This window comes from Neoarius graeffei, chromosome 7, assembly GCF_027579695.1.
Source record: "Neoarius graeffei isolate fNeoGra1 chromosome 7, fNeoGra1.pri, whole genome shotgun sequence".
Taxonomy (NCBI): Eukaryota; Metazoa; Chordata; class Actinopteri; order Siluriformes; family Ariidae; genus Neoarius; species Neoarius graeffei.
Window position 1 is genome coordinate 19,145,107 of NC_083575.1, and position 20,033 is coordinate 19,165,139.

The following is a 20,033-nucleotide window of genomic DNA, read 5'->3' on the forward strand; positions in this document are numbered from 1 at the left end:
CGTTTCTGGACCTAAAAATACACCACACAGAAGAAGGTAATATCAGAATTACAACATACAGAAAACCTACACATACCGACCAATATCTTCTCTGGACATCTGAACATCCCATCGCGCACAAAATGTCAGTAATCAGAACATTATATGACCGAACACAGAACATCACGGAGGAGAAAGACAGACAGGAGGAGGAACAACACATCCAACAGGCATTAAAAAACTACCAATATCCACCGTGGGCAATTCGAAAAGGGAAATTACAGACACAAAAAAAGGAAAAAAACAAACCGGGGCTTTGTCACACTACCATACATAAAAGGAGTTACAGAACGCATCCAACGATCCATGAGGAAATACCACATCAACACCCCGGTCAAACCATACAAGAACCTCCAACAGCTGCTAGTTCACCCCAAAGACAAAATACAACTGGACAATAAATGCAATGTCATATATGAAATCCCTTGCCACTCATGCAATAAAGTCTATATTGGTGAAACGGGCAGATGCTTCCACACTCTCAGGAAAGAACACCAAATAGAATGTGAAAAAGAAACAACAAAAAGACTCACAAGATCCGAAAAAGAAAAAGCAAACCAAGAAAACTTAAAATCAGCCATTTCAGATCACTGCAAACGGCAAAATCATATAATGAATTGGGAAGAGGCCAGAGTCATTCGCGCTGAAGAGAATAGATACCAGCGTTGGATTTTGGAGGCAGTGGAGATACGCAAGCGGGTGCAAAGAACCATGAACCGGGATGAGGGAGCGTACGTGCTGTCACACACCTGGAGCGCAGTCCTGGGGCAGCGACCTGACAGCAGGAGGCGTGGACTACCTGTCAAATTGGGCGGGACGTTCACGCCTCCATAGAGTACATCAGCTGATAAGGCACATCACCACTCGACATCTGGTGACTGTTTTGAAGAAGGCGGAAGTGTTCGCCGAAACTGTCAACAAACAAGGAAACATCCTAAAAAATACGTGTCTTAAGAAACGAACTTAAAGAATAGTCTTTAGAGATGGTTTTGTAACCTTTTCCAGCCTGATGGGCATCAACAATGCTTTTTCTGAGGCCCTCAGAAATCTCCTTTGTTCGTGCCATGATGCACTTCCACAAACGTGTTGTGAAGATCGGACTTTTATAGATCCCTGTTCTTTAAATAAAACGGTGCCCACTCACACCTGATTGTCATCCCACTGATTTGAAAACACCTGACTCTAATTTCACCTTCAAATTAACTGCTAATCCTAGAGGTTCACATACTTTTGCCACTCACAGCTATGTAATATTGGATCATTTTCCTCAGAAAATAAATGACCAAGTATAATATTTTTGTCTCATTTGTTTAACTGGGGTCTCTTTATCTACTTTTAGGACTTGTGTGAAAATCTGATGATGTTTTAGGTCATATTTATGCAGAAATATAGAAAATTCTAAAGGGTTCACAAACTTTCAAGCACCACTGTACATATGTTGTACTCTTTTCCTAATCATTGTCTAATCTTTTCCTAATTCTCAATTGTCCCTGTAGTTCTGCCTTCTGCATGGAACAAGTCTGGTGTATCAGGAGCGAGGGTGGTATCTGGAACATAACTATCTTAGTACTGGGGCTAGCAGACAGATCCGCAGCCAGGTACATGTTCAGTATGACCACAATTCATTGTCTACTACAAAAACCTATTCACCACATATCTTAAAATCATTGCTAACATAGCCCTGGAAATTGAACAATACAAACAATCATATTTTTAATGTATTACACATCTGATATTGCTTGCAAATACAGGTGCACTGGTATGAAGAATACACGGCATTGTAACCATACAAACCAATCTCACCATTTTCATACAGTACCGGTCAAAAGTCTGGACACAGCATATGGACTACTACAGTTGTCCAGTAGGGCAAGTTCCTGTATTTTTATTATTTACTGTTTGTTCTCACATACATTAAATTCCACTTTTTGTTTACTACATAATTCCATATATGTTCCATATGTTATTTCATAGTTTTAATGTCTTCAGTATTGTTCTACAAAGTAGAAAATAGTCAAAATACAGAGAAACCTATGAATGAGTAGGTGTGTCCAAGCTTTTGACTGGTACTTTAAATACACTGTTTGACTATATCATTTGCAGACATCTGACCATCACACCCATATGTATTTCTTGAACATTCCATTCCAGATTTAGTTTGCACTTTACTGTTATAATAACTCCCCCACACCTGTGTCCACTCTAGCCCCAGATTCCTGCACTTGGCTAACAAGAGTGGAACCCAGTGTGGTCTTGTGCTTTTGTAGCCCATCCACTACAAGGATCAATGTGTTGTGTGTTCTGAAATGCTTTTCTACCCAGCACTTTTGAAAAGAGTAGTTATTTCACTTGCCATAGCTTTGCTGTCATCACATTACATTAATGGCATTTAACAGATGTTCTTATCCAGAGCAACATACAACACACCCAGAGCAGCCTGGGGGTTAGGTACCTTGCTCAAGGGCACTTCAGCCATTCCTGCTAGTCCAGGGACTCGCACCAGCAAAATTTTGATTCCAAAGATGCTTCTCTAACCATTAAGCTATGGCTTCCCCAGCTCAAACCAGGCCGTTCTCCTCTGATCTGTCTCATCAGCGAAATATTTCTCCACATTGATCTGCTATGAACTTAATGGGTATTTTTTAAATTATTGTCTCACCATTCTCTGTAAACTCACAGGAGTATTTCAGAGTTTCTGAAATGCTCAAAACTAGCCTGTCTGTCACCAGCAAACATGCAACAGTCAAAGACGCTTAATGCTTTATTCCATAGTAACGTCAATGTGGCGCAATAATTCCTGCTACTTTATGCAGTATACTTCTCTTTTAAATTAATTGATACTAAAAATGTAGTAGATAAAATAGCAAGCAAAGAAACAGGACATTTTAAGAAATTCCACAGCTGATGAAGGACTTGCATTTATTATTTGGTCTGTATGATCATACCTTTATTTGTAATGCATAAGAATACCAATTAGTGTCTCACAGAAAAATTTGGCAGCTACTTTGTTGAGTATTAATAGTGTGGCAGCCCTTTTTTTCCCCCATTTACAAACCCCATTTGTAGAAAAGTTGGGATATTTTTTCAAAATGCAATTAAAACAAAAATCTGTAATTTGTTAATTTACATGAACTTTTATTTAACTGTCAAAAATACAAAGAAAATATTTTCAGTTGTTTTACTGACAAACTTTTGTATTTTGGAAATATAAACAAAGTTAGAATTTGATGCCTGCAACACACTAAAAAAAGTTGGGATAGTCATTATTATCATCGTGTTACATCACCTTTCCTTTTAACAACACTTTTAACTTGTACGGGAACCGAGGATACTAATTGTTGCAGTTTTGCAATTGGAATTTTTGCCCATTCTTGCTTGATAAAAGACTTAAGCTGCTCAGCAGTCCATGGTTGTCATTGTCTGATTCTCTTCTTCATGATGCCACATACATTCTCAACAGGAGACAGATCTGGACTGGCAGCAGGTCAGTCAAGCACATGCACTTGGTGTCTAAGAAGCCACACTGTTTATAGCCTGTGCAGAATGAGGCCTGGTATTGTCCTGCTGAAATAAGCGTGGACTTCCTGGCCTTTGGACGTTGCCTTGATAGCAACATATGTCTCTCTAAAATCCCAGTATACACCTCCATGTCAGTGATACCTTTTTGCACATGTGACTCACCCATGCTGTGGGCACTGATGCCCCCCATACCGTCACAGATGCTGGCTTTTGCACCTTTCTCTGATAACAAACTGGATGGTCATGTTCACCTTTGGCACTGAGAACTCGACGTCTGGTTTTGCTGAAAACAAGCTGAAATGTGGACTCATCTGACCACAGTACATGTTTCCACTGTCTTTCGGTCCATCTGAGATGAGTGCAGGCCAAGATAAATTGGCTGCATTTCTGCATCAAGTTGATGAATGATTTCCTCTTTGTGTAATACAGTTTCAGGTTGCGTTTCAGGATGCAGCGGCAGACTGTGTTATGTGACGAGGGTTTCCTGAAGTACTCCCAAGCCCCTGTGGCTAGATTTGTCACAGTAGCATGACGGTTTCTCAGGCAGGGCCGCCTGAGGGCTCAAAGGTCATGCATATTCAACAGTAGTTTCCGACCTTGTCCTTTACGCACTGAGATGTATTTGAATTCCCTGAATCTTTTCACAATGTTATGTGCTGTAGATTTTGAAAGACCTAAACTCTCTGCGTTCTTGTGTTGAGATGTTCTTTTTGAATTGAATAACAATTCTCTCATGAATTTTGGCACGAAGGAGTGAGCCACGACCCATCCTTGCTTGCAAAGACTGAGCCTTTGGTGCTGCTCCTTTTATACCCGATCATGTTACCAGTTAAAGTGCATATCACAGGTAAATTCAGGAGCAAGATCAATGTAATTCTCCTATTTTACATTAAACTTTGGTCAAATATCTGTCACATTTTGCATTTTGTGCAATTTTTTTTTTTACCTCGTGCAATACCAGAAAAATTCAGTTGAAATCAAGCCATTTGAGGCGAATTCGTCTGCCTCTGAAAAAACTTGGCATTTGGATTTCCCGGCAAACGTTGATTTTCGTGACGTCGCATGCGGGATGCCTCCGTCTGAATCCCATGTCAGCGCTGGTTTGTTTATGAGGAAACAACCTGGTGGTTTTCTGCAGATTTCTTCAATGTTATCATGTAATTATTAAAATGGCTAACAGATGTATCGTAGGAGGGTGTAGCAACACCAATCTTGATGGGATTAGTACTCCTCATTTTCCAAAAGACCGGACAATGAGAGAGAAATAGGAGCGCTTTGTGCAAGGCACCCAGAAGCCGAGGACCAAAGCAAAGCCGAGAAAAAGACCAAGAAAATCGGCGACTGACAAGTTGACTGTTGCCAGGGTAAGAAATAAGAGACTATACTCCTAAATTAGGTGTTCCTGTGTTTGTGTGGTACACGGATAATGTTATTTATTGACACACACAAAAGTAAACAACACGAAAGCGCTACTTCACATGTATCAAGGGATATGCGTGTCAGGGCTTGAGATCTTGGGACCTGTCAACCCTGCTTAACCGATTCCATGTGTGTAGCTTATGAAATCTTTCTCCTACAATAGCCAGTACTCCTCTAAATGAAGACATGCATATAAATACATAATAGTAATTAGAAAAAAATATGGTTTATGTAACAATAGATAGATGAGCATTGATGCATGAATCCATGGGTTTAGAAGCTCAGGCGACAATTCCATATTTCAATGCAAAATCGCTAGCTGCTAAACTTGGTCTACACAGACTGTGCACTGAACCCATGCAAGCTCTCTCAGCCTGCTGGCGGATCCGCACGTGACGTCACGAATCTGGCTCCAGACTCCCTTGGGATTTTTCCAGACGCGTTTTTTTTTTTTCCTGCTGTAGACAGATGGCCTTGTGCAAAATTACCCTTCTGGATGAGTGTGTAAAGGGGCATACTTTCATATTAAAAAAAACATGAAATTGGTCCAGGATATGCATTTTAACCTGCTTATTGTGGAATCTTCCAAAATGGTGTTACTTGAATATCTTGTTAACTTTTCAGTCTTATTTTGACTCTGTCCCAACTTTTTTTTTTTAGTGTGTTGCAGGCATCAAATTCTAACTTCGTTTAGTTACAAAATACAATAAAGTTGGTCAGTAAAACCTTTTTTGTACTTTTATCAGTTAAATTAAGGTTATATGAATTAACAAATCAGTTTGTTTTTTAGTTTTTTGTTTTTTTTAATTGCATTTTGGAAAACATCCCAACTTTTCTGGAAATGGTGTTTGCATATGAAATCCTCTTCATTTTATGACCCTTCGTGAACAAGTAGATGAAGCAAAGAGCTAGTGAGAGAATGTGAGCGCCAATAACGGGTATTACAGTCCCTTTAGCCCACAGCAAATATATACACATAGCGTGTGGTTTGTGGTTTGACCAGTTGTTCACAATTAGTTGTTACTAAATACAGCAGCAGGCTTATCTGCACATTTCTGTGTATAGGAGCATATTCAAGTTGAGAGGACCATGGCTTTAACACCAGTATGTCAGTATGCAATTAGCAGTGTGTGTTTGCCATTCTTCTAGAGCTAACATAGCCTCTGTGTGCACCATTAAGCCTTTCTTCAGTCTCAGAAATAACGCTATAGTTTGGACCATGTGTTGTGTTTTGGCATAAATTCTTTTTCTCTTAATCTTAAGCTTCTGTTGCAGTGTATGCAATTTTTGTGGGCCAGTTTCATGAATCTTCCATGACCTAGTCTTTTGCTTTGTGGATTTGGACACTGTTATTAAACTTCAGTTTGTAACAGAAATATTCAAGGTGTTCAACCCCACTGAACACCTTTGGGATGAACTGAAATGCTGAGTGCACACCATACCTCCTCAACCAGCATCAAATCGGGTGTGCAAAATCCCAAAGTCATGTTCCAGAATCTCGGGAACCCCTTCCCAGAAGAGGGGAGGTTATTATAACAGCAAAGGGGAACTAAGTCTGGAATGGGAGGCTCAGAAAGTACATATGGGCGCAATTTTTTTGTGTACACATACTGTATTTCTGAATGTTTGGAAAGTGATTGTAGAAAAGAATACATTTTCCAACAGACACATGAATGCAGAAGGCACACGGACAAACTTTTTTTTTTATATAATTATTTAGGATGCCTAACACTTGTACTGTATATACAGTACCAGTCAAAATTTTGGACACGCCTTCTAATTTAGTGGGTTTTTTTCTTTTTTTTATTAAAAGACACTTCATGTTTTTAAAGTAACAATGGATGTCGTTTCTCTTTACTTAGTTGAGTGGTTCTTGACAAAATAAAAACACAGCCCTATTGCACAACTGTAGTAATCCATATTACTGTCAGAGAGATATGGAGGTGCTAGGTTATGAAGTGCCTTAAAAGGGAGAAGTAGAATCTTGTAGTCAATACACTATTTAACAGGAAGCCAATGAAGATGCTGGAGGACATGAGTAATATGTTCTAGTAATGATACGGGCAGCTGAATTCTGAACCATCTGAAGTTTGTGAGGAAGACCAGAGAGGATAGAATTGTAGTAATCAATGCAAGATGTAACTAAGGCATGTATAAGAATAGCAGTGTTATGATGTGTAAGAGACAGATGCAATTGATTGATATTGCATAGATGAAAATATGCAGACTGAGTGATGTCTGTCCGTCCATCCATCCATCCATTATCCATAACCACTTATCCTGTGGAGGGTCGTGGGCAAGCTGGAGCCTATCCCAGCTGACTATGGGTGAGAGGCAGGGTACACCCTTGACAAGTCGCCAGATCATTGCAGGGCTGAGACATGGAGAAAAACAACTATTCACACTCACATTCACACCTATGGTCAATTTAGAGCCACCAATTAGCCTAACCTGCATGTCTTTGGACTGTGGGAAATCGGAGCACCCGGAGGAAACCCACACAGACACTGGGAGAACATGCAAACTGCACACAGAAAGGCCTCCATTGGCCACTGGGCTCGAACCCAGAACCTTCTTGCGGTGAGGCAACAGTGCTAACCACTACACCACTGTTGCCCCTTTTCCACCAAATCAGTTCCGGGGCTGGTGCTGGTTCACAACTCATTCAACTTGCGAGCCAGCTGAGAACCAGTTTGCTTTTCCATAGCTCGGGGTGCTAAGGGGAGCCACATCAGTTACGTCGCTGTTTACGTCAGTTACGTCGCTGCGTTTGCATAAACCTTGGCGCGAACATCGAAGCAACAACAATACGGAAGAAGCAGCAGCAGCAACAACAATAATAATAATGGATGACTTCGCGTTTTGTACAGCTGCTGCTTCTCGTCGCTTAAAAATGGCGACCTTTCGTGGTCTTGCTATTGTTGTTGGTCTTAACAAACCCCCCCCCACTGACGTAAGCGGTTCTTTCCTCTGGCCCAGCAAAGAGCTGGTGCTAGCCTGGAACCGGTTTTTCTGGCCCCAGAGCCAGTTCTTTGTCAGTGGAAACAGAAAACCCGGTTCCAAACTAAGTACTGGCCCCGAACCAGCCCTGGAACTGCTTTGGTGGAAAAGGGGCATGTGCCGCCCCAAGTGATAATAACAACAACAACAAAATAATAATGATAAGTAGTGCTTCAAAGTGAAGAGTAATGCAAAGGATCACGCCCAGAACTCTTTACCTGATGGGAAGGAGAAGCTATGACATTGTCAATAGTCAGAGAAAAGCTGTTAGGTGTGGCCAAAGTAGATGTAGTTCCAACAAGGAGAACTTGTGTTTTTTTCACTGTTAAGTTTGAGAAAATTAGAGGTCAACCAAGATTTAATTTCAAGTAAACGATCACAAAGGGAAGAGGATGGAAGGCTGGAATTAGGCTTGGTAGACAAGTAGAGCTGGGTGTCATCAGCATTACAGTGAAACTGAATACCAAATTTCCTAAAAATGTGGCCAAGAGGCAGAAGATAAATAATAAATAACAGTGGGCCTAAAACAGAATCCTGGGGAACACCGCTTATACAGTTGTGGTCAGAAGTTTACATACAGTGACATGAATGTCATCTTGGATATGAGATGACATTGCAATATTTGGGCTTTCAGTAATTTCTTTGAACTGTTCTTTTTCTGTGGCAGAATGATTGTACAGCACACATCTTTTAAAAAAACACTAGAATTTGGTGCACAAGTTTTAATTTTGTTTGCGTTTTCTGAAATCAACATTGAGTCAAAATTGTACATCCAGGGTCAAAAATATACATACAGCACACCTAATATTTGGGTAAAATGTCTCTTCGCAAGACTCACCTTGACCGAACATTTTTGTTTACCATGAACAAGCTTCTGACAGAATTCTGGTTGGATATTTCATGACTTTTCATGGTAGAATTGGTAGAGTTCAGTTAATTTTTTTTCTTTGCATGGACTCAATAAGCACGGTCCATATATTTTCAATAGGGTTGAAGTCAGGACTTGTTTTAAGCTTAATGGTAGCCCGCTTTATCCTCCACAACCAACTCTGATGCATGTTTGGGTTCATTGTCCTGTTGTAACTCCCAAGTTGTGTTCAAGTTTCTGGTGGTTTATGCTGAAGAATTCTGAGGTGGTCCTCCTCCATTATTTCATCCACTTTGTGCAATGAACCAGTTCCACTGGCAGTAAAACAGCCCCAGAGCATGATGATCGTACCACCACCACCAGCTGGTACAGTGTCCCTCTGTACATGGTGGTCATTGTGGCCAAACAACTCAATCTTTTGTCTCATCTGATCATACAGCTATCCTCCAGAAGGCTTTTTCTTTGTCTGTGTGGTCAGCTTCAAACTTTAGTTAAGCTTGAGGGTGTCAATTTTGAAGCAGGGGATTATTTCTTGGATAGCAGCCTCCTAGTCCATAGTGATCTGAACGGTAAACAGTAAATCAGCTTTCAGTTCATGGCAGGGCTGTGCCATGGTGGTTCCCAGGTTGTTCCTGACCATCCAAACCAGTCTCCTTTCGGCTGAGGGTGACAGTTTGGGTTTTCTTGAAGCAAAGTGACTACACCTCACAACAACTTGGATATAATTGTTTGAATTGATCTTGGAATTTGCAGTCATTTAGAAATGGCTCAAAGAGACATTCCGGAGTTATGTATATCTGCAATCCTCTTTCTCAGATCTGCACTGAGCTCCTTGGACTTTCCCATTTTACTGTGTGTTGGTCAATCCAATGAGTGCTGTAAACAAACCCTTTTTATGAAGGTACAGAGAAGCTACCAGCTGTAGTCAATCATGATCACTAATACGAAGTTAAGAGACATTTTGGAACTTTCAGCACCTCTGAATTAATAATCTAAGTGAGCGTATGTAAATTTTTGACCGTGTTTTCAAAAAACCCAAAGAAAATGAAAACTTGTGTACCAAATTCTAGTGTTTTTTTTAATTAAAGATGTATGCTGTACAAGCATGCTGCCACAGAAAAAGAATAATTCAAAGAAATTACTGAAAGCCCAAATATTGCCATGACATTCATGTCCCTGTATGTAAACTTCTGACCACAGCTGTAACCGGGCAAGACTGTGATCTGAAATTTTTTAATTGTACAAACTGTGCACGACCAGAGACCTATGATTTAAACCAGATGAGAGGAATGCTGATGATGCTAATAGAGGTGAATCTCTCCAGGAGAATATTATGAGAGATTGTGTCAAAGGTCGAACTTAAATCAAGGAGCACAAGTATGGTTATTACTTTTTTGTTTCCCACAGAATTCCATTATGCTCTGTATGTTATTTCATAGTTTTGATGTCTTTAGTATTGTTCTACAATGTAGAAAATGGTCAAAATACAGAAAAAAACTATAAATTAGTAGGTGTGTTCAAACTTTTGACTGGTACTGGATATAAAACCTACAGCATGTTCATACTTGCATATATTTATTTATACACTCACCGGCCACTTTAATAGGAACTTGTTCGTGAATCTAAGATTCCTGTTCTTGGCTGCAGGAGCGGAACCCAGTGTGGTCTTCTGCTGTTGCATGCTGAGATGCTTTTCTGCTCACCACGGTTGTAAAAAGTTGCTGTGAGTTGCTATAGCCTTCCTGGCAGATCGAACCAATCTGGCCATTTTACTCTGACCTCTCATCAACAAGGCGCTTCAACTCTCAGAACTGTCTCTCACTCCAATGTTTTTTGTTTTTCACACCATTCTGTGTAAACTCTAGAAGTGTGTGTGTGTGTGTGTGTGTGTGTGTGTGAGAGAGAGAGAAAACCCCAGGAGATCAGCAGTTTCCGAAATACTCAAACCAGACCATCTGGCACCAACACCCATGCTACAGCAAAAGTCAAACTTTGAGATCACAGTTTTTCCCATCCTAATGTTTGAAGTAAACATTAACTGACACTCTTGATTTGTATCTGCATGATCTTATGCACTGTGCTGCTTTTAAGGGATTGGCTGATTAAATAACTGCATAAAATAGTAAGTGAATGGGTGTACCTAATAAAGTGGCCAGTGAGTGTATGTCTATGTACATACTAGTGACAGATGTGTCATCCGACATTATTCACAACCACATGTTGTTGTGGCTGTTGGTCCTTGGGGGCTTTGCGTGGTGTTGAGACAGCAGTTGTGACAGGAGGGTGTGATTTTTTTCGAAGGAGGCCCCTGGCCTTTTATTGTACTGTTAATGCTCTCATTACACTTGTCAATATTAGAGACAGCCTCACCAAACGCACAGCATGGGGGTGAAGCATCTCTCTCTCTCTCTCTCTCTCTCTCTCTCTCTCTCTGAGGTCACTATACCCAATAGCATTTACTTATAAATGGAACTTTTTTAATAACCCCACGACTTATGCAAATTATTAGACTGATCTGTTTCTTTTAGGAGTTACTTATATCTATCTCATCTTTGCCACAGAAAAAGGCTTCAGTGAAATATTTTGTGTTTAAAAAAAAAATTATATATATATATATATATATATATATATATATATATATATATATATATATATATATATATATATATATAATTTATTTATTTATTTATTTTAGTAGAAATACTAAAGAGACTGGTGCATCTCTTTACCCCTGCGCTTAAGTCAGGTAGGCTTCCCCACACACTTCTTTAATTTTGAGCGATGTGGAGATAGCGAGCACTGAAGGCTGAAGGGCAAGTGGTCTCATGCTTTTATAATCTTTTATATGCCTCATGCTTTTATAACCTCAATATGTCTATTGAGTCAGCTTTCATCTCAACTGACGAGCGGTTGAGCAAAAGCCGAGGTGGTGGAATGCTAAATTAAGTCTTTGTCAGGCAGGGTGGTGGGAAGACTGTAGTAACCTTAGTGACTCATGCAGGATTTACAGAGAAACAAACAGAAGGTGAATGAGTGTTGTATGAGTAACGCGTAATAGGTGTAATGTAACTCACCCCGTTTTAATCAGTGAAGTGTTTTTTCCTTTTATGTGAAAGGAAAAAAGCTGCACTATGAAATCAGTACCGGTATGTTGTTCACAAAAAGGTAAACGGATTTCACATCAAACAAAAATGGATTTCACATCTAATCTTCTTGATTATGGTAGTGTCCAGACACAATGTTTTTTTTTTTATTTTTTTAATGCATATCCTTCCATGAGGATTTAGTGTTGGTTTATAATCGAATGAATAACTGTAGCTGTGTGTGTGTGTGTGTGTGTGTGTGTGTGTGTGTGTGTGTGTGTGTGTGTGTGGTGAACATCTTGATCGTCTTGGTATTGGAGCCTTGAGGCTGAGCCGCTGTGCAATCTGTAATATCAATTAAACTACCTAATATATACTCATAGCTGCCAACTACTACGAATAAATCGTATTTATTACGATTTGTCGTTTTGATTACGAAAATACAAATTTACTACAATAAAATACGATTTTGCCAATTTTCATGGGTCATTTTCAAAGTCTATCACCGGTGGGATTCGTATTTGAACCCGTTGTCTTTCAAACTGTCTCTGTGCGTATAGGCCAACGCTCTGACCAATCAGCGCAACAGTGACTGTGACGTAGTCAGAGCGACAGAAAGCAGTGGGGGAGGGTAAACCATAGACATATAAACATAGACGCCGCATTCTGCGTAGAATCATACGTCATCCTCGCCGCCATATTGGATGTGGCAAAGTGGAGATTCTTCAACCGTCTCTGGTATAGCGTCTAGACAGTAGCCGAGAATAAAGATGCCTCATTCATGTGCTGCGTTTAACTGTACCAACAGGTTTACCGTCCAAACGAGATCACATGGGATTACCTTTCACAGGTGAGACTGGAAAAATACTTTTCAATACTGTTCCTTCAGTCTTCAGTTTCCCAGCTCATCTCCACCGGGTAGTTGTATAGTTATAAGCAGTGAGAATTAGATAATACAGTGCCACACTATGATGAACGTTTTTGAACGTATGATGAATGTTTTTAACCTTTCTGAATGTGAAGGAATCAGTGATGTATTTTGTTTTGGTATGATGTTAGAACCTGGCCGAACTCAGTTTGGCGGTCATTCAGCTCACTTTATTCAACGAGAGTAGGTCTGTGTGGTGACTCAATAAATAAAACAGTACATTTTTATTTTCATTCACTATTTCCAGTTTTTCCACTATTTCCATCATTTATCATATTCAGTCTTGTAGGTTGGTTATTGAACCCGTTGTCTTTCAAACTGTCTCTGTGCGTATAGGCTGTTTATATGTCTATGGTTTACCCTCCCCCAACCTCAGGTTTTGGTAGCTTGCTACGGTATGCTGACTGATTAGCTTACCTGAGCTATCTATCGCGTATCTGTCGCTAGTTTGCAGTGTACAGGGTATTTCGCACACTACTTATAACCATCACATTAAAAGTTATATATGTTGTTTTGATGCCTGTTTGTTTCCCAAATATATACGTGCGTGTCTTAATGGGTGAATAAAAGGCATCAAGTTAAATATTATTGTAGAAAGGGGCTTTATGAAGTTCAGTCCATTTACTTGCATTGGTTTACGGGGAAGATTTGCCACATCCAATATGGCGGACACTCTGACGTATCCCAGCAACGGGGCCACCAGCTCAATGCGGCGTCTATGTTTATATGTCTATGGGGTAAACAAACAGCATGTGGAGAGGGACACCATTGGAGCGTCGAGTGTTTTGGTGAAGATTCAGCGATCATGGAATGAGCGGAGAGCCTCTTCCTGCTCATGTTTCAACGAAAACTCCTAATTCTTCTAAAACTGATTCCAAAGCAGAGTCAAACGAGCGCTGTTCAATAGCGCTTTCTCCAGCGTCGCGCTAGTCTGGCTAACGCGACTTCAAAGCTCTGCGAGCATTTGGTCTGGCAAAGATATTAAGCCCAACCGTTTCCCAAAGGCGTGGTTGACCCGCCTCCCTGAAATGCCTCAGTTTGCTACTGGTCGAAGCCAGAAAAGGCTGCGACGAAGCTTAAACCAATCACATCACTCTTTCCTCTGACGTATGTGACGCGACGGAAACTGCTTGAGTAACAGGAAGAAGATAAATACCTCCAGGGCTGCTCTTTGCTCCGTTTTCAATGAGAACTTCCCGTTGAATGCTTTCAATACAGCATCTACTGCTGTGTCAAAGGCTTGCCGCTGCTCCATGTTCGTAATGTTTCTAGTGAATGAAGCGCTTCCGGCATAGATTCTGTAAACAATCTATGGCTTCCGGTCGCAGTTCTACTATGTCACTGCCTTGAACACGCCTCTACCCAGGGCCGTTGGAGATGCTCAAAGTTGATTGGCTCCCGATTTTTCGGGAGCTTGGAAGAGCTGGAGATAGCTTGCCTTGCCAGACTAAGCTCGCAACAGGCCCTCGTGTTGCGTCACACTTAGGATGGGCGGGCCCAGGCTAGCGTCGCGCAGCCTTGTCGTCACTCCTGCAAAAGCCCGCCCAAAGAATCCAAACAAAAACCTTGCGTTGTGATTGGCAGGCATGATTTGATGCCCGGGGTGTGTTGTTGATTCTGTTCTGTTTGATTTGTAGTCATGTGAAGAAGCAAGTTGAAATTGACACTTTTTTGAGCTGTTTCACTTTGTGCCAAGCATGTTTTGAGACATTTTTATGTTTGGTGTTGATTACAAGAGGTTCCTTTTATGTTTGATCTGTGCTTTGATATATGTATTCTAGTTCCAGGTAAATTTGTTTCCATTGTTGAAAAGAACTTTGCAAATTAATGTAAGATGATAGTTTAGTTTGTAGAATAAATTTTGTCAAACTATTTTGTTTTGGTGTGATTTTTCAGGGTAGTTTTGCTAGAAAGCTTTGGCGGCGGGGGGGTGCCCCCCCCCCCCCCCCCCCCCCCGACCCCCCACCAAGACTCGGTACCCAACCTTGTATTACTATTTACAATTTTGGAATGTTGGCAGCTATGTATACTGTTATGTCACTTCACTGCCTGTGGAAACACTGAAAACTCAGAAAGGTTACATAAGGGGCACTCGCATCTCACTCTACTGGGAATCTGATGGCATTCCCCTGAAAAATTTTCAGAGCTTCCACTGCTGTAGGAAGCAAGCCTGAAATTTGGCAGGTAACATTGTTGTAGTTGCAGAAACCTACTTTCTTTTAACTTGAATTTTGGACTTTTTGGATTAGCCACATGAATGCAAACAACTTCGGAATCGTCAGCGGGTTTTTTTTTCTTTCTTTCTTTTTTTTACAAAGTGTCTGTCCAAGAGAGAAAAACTTTTCTAGCCATGTTACATATAGTTTATAGTAGTGTGAACATAACTGCAGCCAGATACAAGTTACAATATTAATTTTTTGTTGATTTGAGTCATTTTTTTATGTTAGTAATATACTGTAACCCAGGGCAGGCTTTACAAAATACAGCAGTTGATAAATTTACTAACTTAAATTTATGTATAATGTGAAGTTGCACCATATAATATTTTATGATTTGTATTAGTTAATGGCATAAAACATGGGTTTTCAACAATCATACAAAAATTTTTATTTAAAAAAACGAAATAATTTGTTGTTCAATGTATTGAATGCAAGTGTTTTGCTCTTATTAGCCACTAGAGGGCATGACAATCCCTGTGTGTCACTGTATTTAAATACATTTTCTGCTAAACTGATTTTCTACATGAAGAATTATTTGAGACCACAACTTTTAATTCACGTATTAAGCACATTTCCAGGTCCCAGAGTAGTGAAAATGTGTGTATTGATGGTCATTTGTTGTCCACTGTTGTCCACCTAGCTGTTGGAGTTGTGCAGGTCAGTGAAGGACGATGCATTGAAGGTGGTGTCAGACTTCAACATGCCTTCCTGTTGCATCCAGGCACCCATTGCTGGTGTGCCCAACTCCAGGGCACCTTGGGGCTTCTACCCACAACCCAAGAGCCCCATTCCCCAGCCCCAAAGCCAGCAAAGAGCCACATCAAAGCTCTGAGGTATAGAAAACCTACATACTGCGAACACTTGTACAATTTAATCCTGCTTCCTTTTGGTAAAATAGGTTTTCAGTTTCTCCAACAATAGATAACATTAGGATGTTTGGAAAGATGAAAAGAACAGCAACTTTGTTTGTTTTTTTCAAAAATGCGTTTTGGGTTATGTGATGTGAATTTATGATTTGCTTGTTCTGCCAATAGCAACGTTGTTAAATAAATCAAACATTATTTTTGAAGGTTTGTTATTCGAAGGGTATTTATATCTGATCTTGTTTTTAATAAACAGAAGCAATGTTGAGATAAAAGCTCCTTTTAAGCACTATAATAATCATTCGTGTGCTATAAAGTGCACAGCAATGCTGAATATGTTGGGCAGCACCAGAGGTGATTTACAAGGGAATGGTTATTATAATTATCTGGTTCATACTGTATTTTTATTCTTATTAGTCATAGCCTATGTATAAAAACTTTCAGATGCTGAACATTTGATTTAAGTCTGTAACTGGAAGAATAAACATTTTACTCATTCACCAAATGAAAGTTTTAAATAAAGCTGACATTATAAGTATTCTTCAGAGGAAAAAAAAAGCTGCTGCTCGACATAAAATAAAGAAAAATAAGAAATTGCTTTTTGCGCCGATTTCCTGACATCATTCAGTGAGGCTGTTGGATGTCTCTGGGATTGCAGTGTCAAACAGGCTTACTTAGATTACCCATTCTCCATATTGTTCCCAAGTGATGCTTATCATCACTCTGATCATTCCTCTTGGTTGAGAGCCATCTTCAGACTGCTTTAGCTTCTCGTTTGTTGTTGTTAGTCATCGCAATTCGTGGTGTCCAGTGTGACATAGACTCTGAGATTTGCCCTGCAGCCAAACACCTGGCCGTGCAATCCTCTCTGTAGTTGTATTTTGATACAAATCCAAATGTGTGTTTGGATCTCTTCCATGCAGTCTTCGTAGTAAACTTTTGAGTTTGGTGATTACTTACTTTGTAGACTTCCTGAGCAAGTCTGGTCTTGCAAGTTTTTGCTATGAGCTGAGAGAAATTGAGCTGGAAAGTCCATTAACTGCCTGTTGGGTTGTTGCGGACCATTAGGGTAGGGGGTACTGTGTGTACTCTCTCTCACGGATTCCAACATTACACTTAATAAAATGTCTAGTACTCATAAATCTTGGTGACTAGGCTTTTTTTAACAACCAATCACACAAAGGACAGGATCAGTGAAGAAACCCCGAAGACGGGGGGGTCCAATCTTATCTGCAGGTTTGTCTTCAAGCCAGGTTGGAGCCACAACTGTACACAAACACCTAATCTTGGTCTTTAATCAACTATCAGGTTTAACCAACCCCTTGCAGATAACCCTTGCCCTAGAATGAATATTCAACATCTTAAGCCCCCAGTCACTTGGACTACTCAACATTCAAAAATACCTTAATGTCTTTTACAAGACACCAATAACTGATACTTTTTGTATTATACCAGACTTTCCTAGAGCTGTTGAGCAGCAGCAGAGGATATAATTTGAACATTGTCCCCCAAAGCAAATTCTGCAGTAACCCTGCACATTTCATATTGACAGCTTTCCTTGTCGTGATGCATAAAATCATTGGCTAATGAGCTAAAGATTAAGCTTTTGAGTAGTTGAAGAAGATGAGTTACAGAAGGGTGAGTGGAAAGACTTTGGAGCAAAATGGAAAAACTGGTTTTACAGGCACTGTGGACATGCTGAAGCCTTTATAACTGTCACCTTATTTTTGAATGTACAGTTTTTGTATGTATTGTTGTTCAGAAGAACCCACAGGGAATTTATACAGTTGATAAACCCTTTATTAGACACTATTATACACTATATGGACAAAAGTATATGGACACTTGACCATCACACCCATATGTGCTTGTTGAACATCCAGTTCCAAAGCTGTGGGCATTAATATGTAGTTGGTCCTCCCTTTGCTGGATTTTGGAATGTGGCCGTGTGGATTTGCTGATTCATCGACGAGTTGTAGTGAGGTTGGGGACTGAAGTTGGGTGAACAGACCTGGTGCGCAATCTGCATTCAAGTCAAGTTCAGGGCTTTCTGCAGGCCACTTGACATCTTCCAAACCAACCTTGGCAAACCATGTCTTTATGGACCTTGCTTTGTGCACAGGGGTGTTGTCATTCTGGAACAGGTTTAGGTTCAGCCCCTTAGTTCCAGTGAAGAGAATTTTTATGCAACATCATACAACGGCTTTCTCCAGAATTGTGTCCTTCCAATTTTGTGGCAACAATTTGGGGAAGGCCTACATATGGATGCAGTGGTCAGGTGTCCACATACTTTTGGCCATATAGTGTATGTTAACAAGGGCTTAAGTGTTCAAGTGACCTGATTAGCAGCAGGCTGATTGCCAATACTTTTATAAGACAGTTATTGTGGTTGAAGAAGAATGATGCACTATATGGCCAAAAGTTTGTGGACACCTGACCATCACACCTATATGTGGGCCTTCCCCAAACTGTTGCCACAAAATGGGAAGGCTGCAACTGTTTACTTGGATACAAAGACTGGATTTCTTTGCATTACTGATTTCTGTAGCATTACAGCTTCCCTATAGTATTCAATGGAAATAAGAGGCCAAAACATGTTCCAGCATTACAATGCCCCTGTGCACAAAGCAAGGTCTATGAAGACGTGGTTTACCAAGGTTGGTGTAGAAGGTTGTTGTAGAGTGCCCTGCACTGAGCCCTGACCTCAGCCCCAGCTGAACCCCTTTGTGTTGGATAAATAGGAACACTGGCTGCTCCCTAGGCCTTCTCATCCTATGTCAGTGCCTAAACTCATGAATGCTCTTGTGGTTGAATGAGCAAATCCACACAGTCGTGTTCCAAAATCTAGTGGAAAGCCTTCCGAGAAAAATGGAGGCTGCTATAACAGCTAAGAGGGGACCAACCCACTTTTATTGCCCATAGCTTTAGTATAGCACTTTTGATTGTGATGGTCAGGTGACCACAGACTTTTGGCAATATGGTGCATATAATAATTAATTATGTAGTATAAAATGTGCTGATATGCTAGTTTTCACATTCTCATTCATCTAAAGGTCAGTGCTATTTATTATATATTCATTTAAAGGTTATTTTTGCATATTTCTGCAACATGTAAGTTTTATGCTTACAGTGCCTTGCAAAAGTATTTATACCCCTTGAACTTTTTCACATTTTTCCATCTTACAACCATGAACTTAAAAGGTTTTTTTTTTTTGAGATTTTATGTGATAGACCAACACAGAGTAGCACATATTGTACTTGTGAAGTGAAACGAAAATGATAAATGGTCTTCAAAATTTTAAACAAATACCGGTAAAAATCTGAAAAATGTGGTGTGCATTAGTATTCAGCCCCCTGTACTCTGATACCTCTAAATACAATCCAGTGCAATCAATTGCCTTCAGAAGTCATCTAATTAGTTAAGAGTCCTACTGTGTGTAATTTACTCTTGGCATAAATACACTTGTTCTGTGAAGGCCTCAGTGGTTTGTTAGAGAACACTGAAGAACAAACAGCATCATGAAGACCAAAGAACTCACCAGACAGGTCAGGGATAAAGTTCTGGAGAAGTTTAAAGCAGGGTTAGGTTATAAAAAAAAAAAATCCCAAGCTCTGAACATCTCAAGAAGCACTGTTCAATCCATCATTCAAAAATGGAAAAAGTATGGCACAACTGCAAACCTACCAAGACATGGCCGTCCACCTAAACTGACAGAGCGAGCAAGGAGAGCACTGGTCAGAGAAGCAGCCAAGAGGCCCATGATCACTCTGGAAGAGCTGCAGAAATCCACAGCTCAGGTGGGAGAATCTGTGCACAGGACAACTATAAGTCGTACACTCCACAAATCTGGCCTTTTTGGAAGAGTGGCAAGAAGAAAGCCATTGTTGAAAGACAGGCATAAGAAATGTAGGGGACACAGCAAACATGTGGAAGAAGGTGCTTTGGTCAGATGAGACCAAAGTTGAACTTTTTGGCCTAAATGCAAAGCGCTATGTGTGGCGGAAAACTAACACTGCTCATCACCCTGCACACACCATCCCCACTGTGAAACATGGTGGTGGCAGCATCATGCTATGGGGATGCTTTTCTTCAGC

The 20,033-nt window shown here is 40.3% G+C and overlaps 1 protein-coding gene across 1 annotated transcript in view; it reads left to right on the forward strand.

Annotated features, from left to right (window-relative positions):
• Positions 1-18,985, forward strand: part of acoxl (acyl-CoA oxidase-like) — a 155,832-nt gene extending 136,847 nt beyond the window's left edge. Inside the window, exons 18-19 of the mRNA XM_060925370.1 lie at positions 1,536-1,637; positions 15,716-18,985. Of these exons, the coding sequence (XP_060781353.1) occupies positions 1,536-1,637; positions 15,716-15,907 (294 nt within the window). The 3' untranslated portion in view covers positions 15,908-18,985. The remainder of the gene's footprint in view (positions 1-1,535; positions 1,638-15,715) is intronic.
• Positions 18,986-20,033: the final 1,048 nt, after the last annotated feature.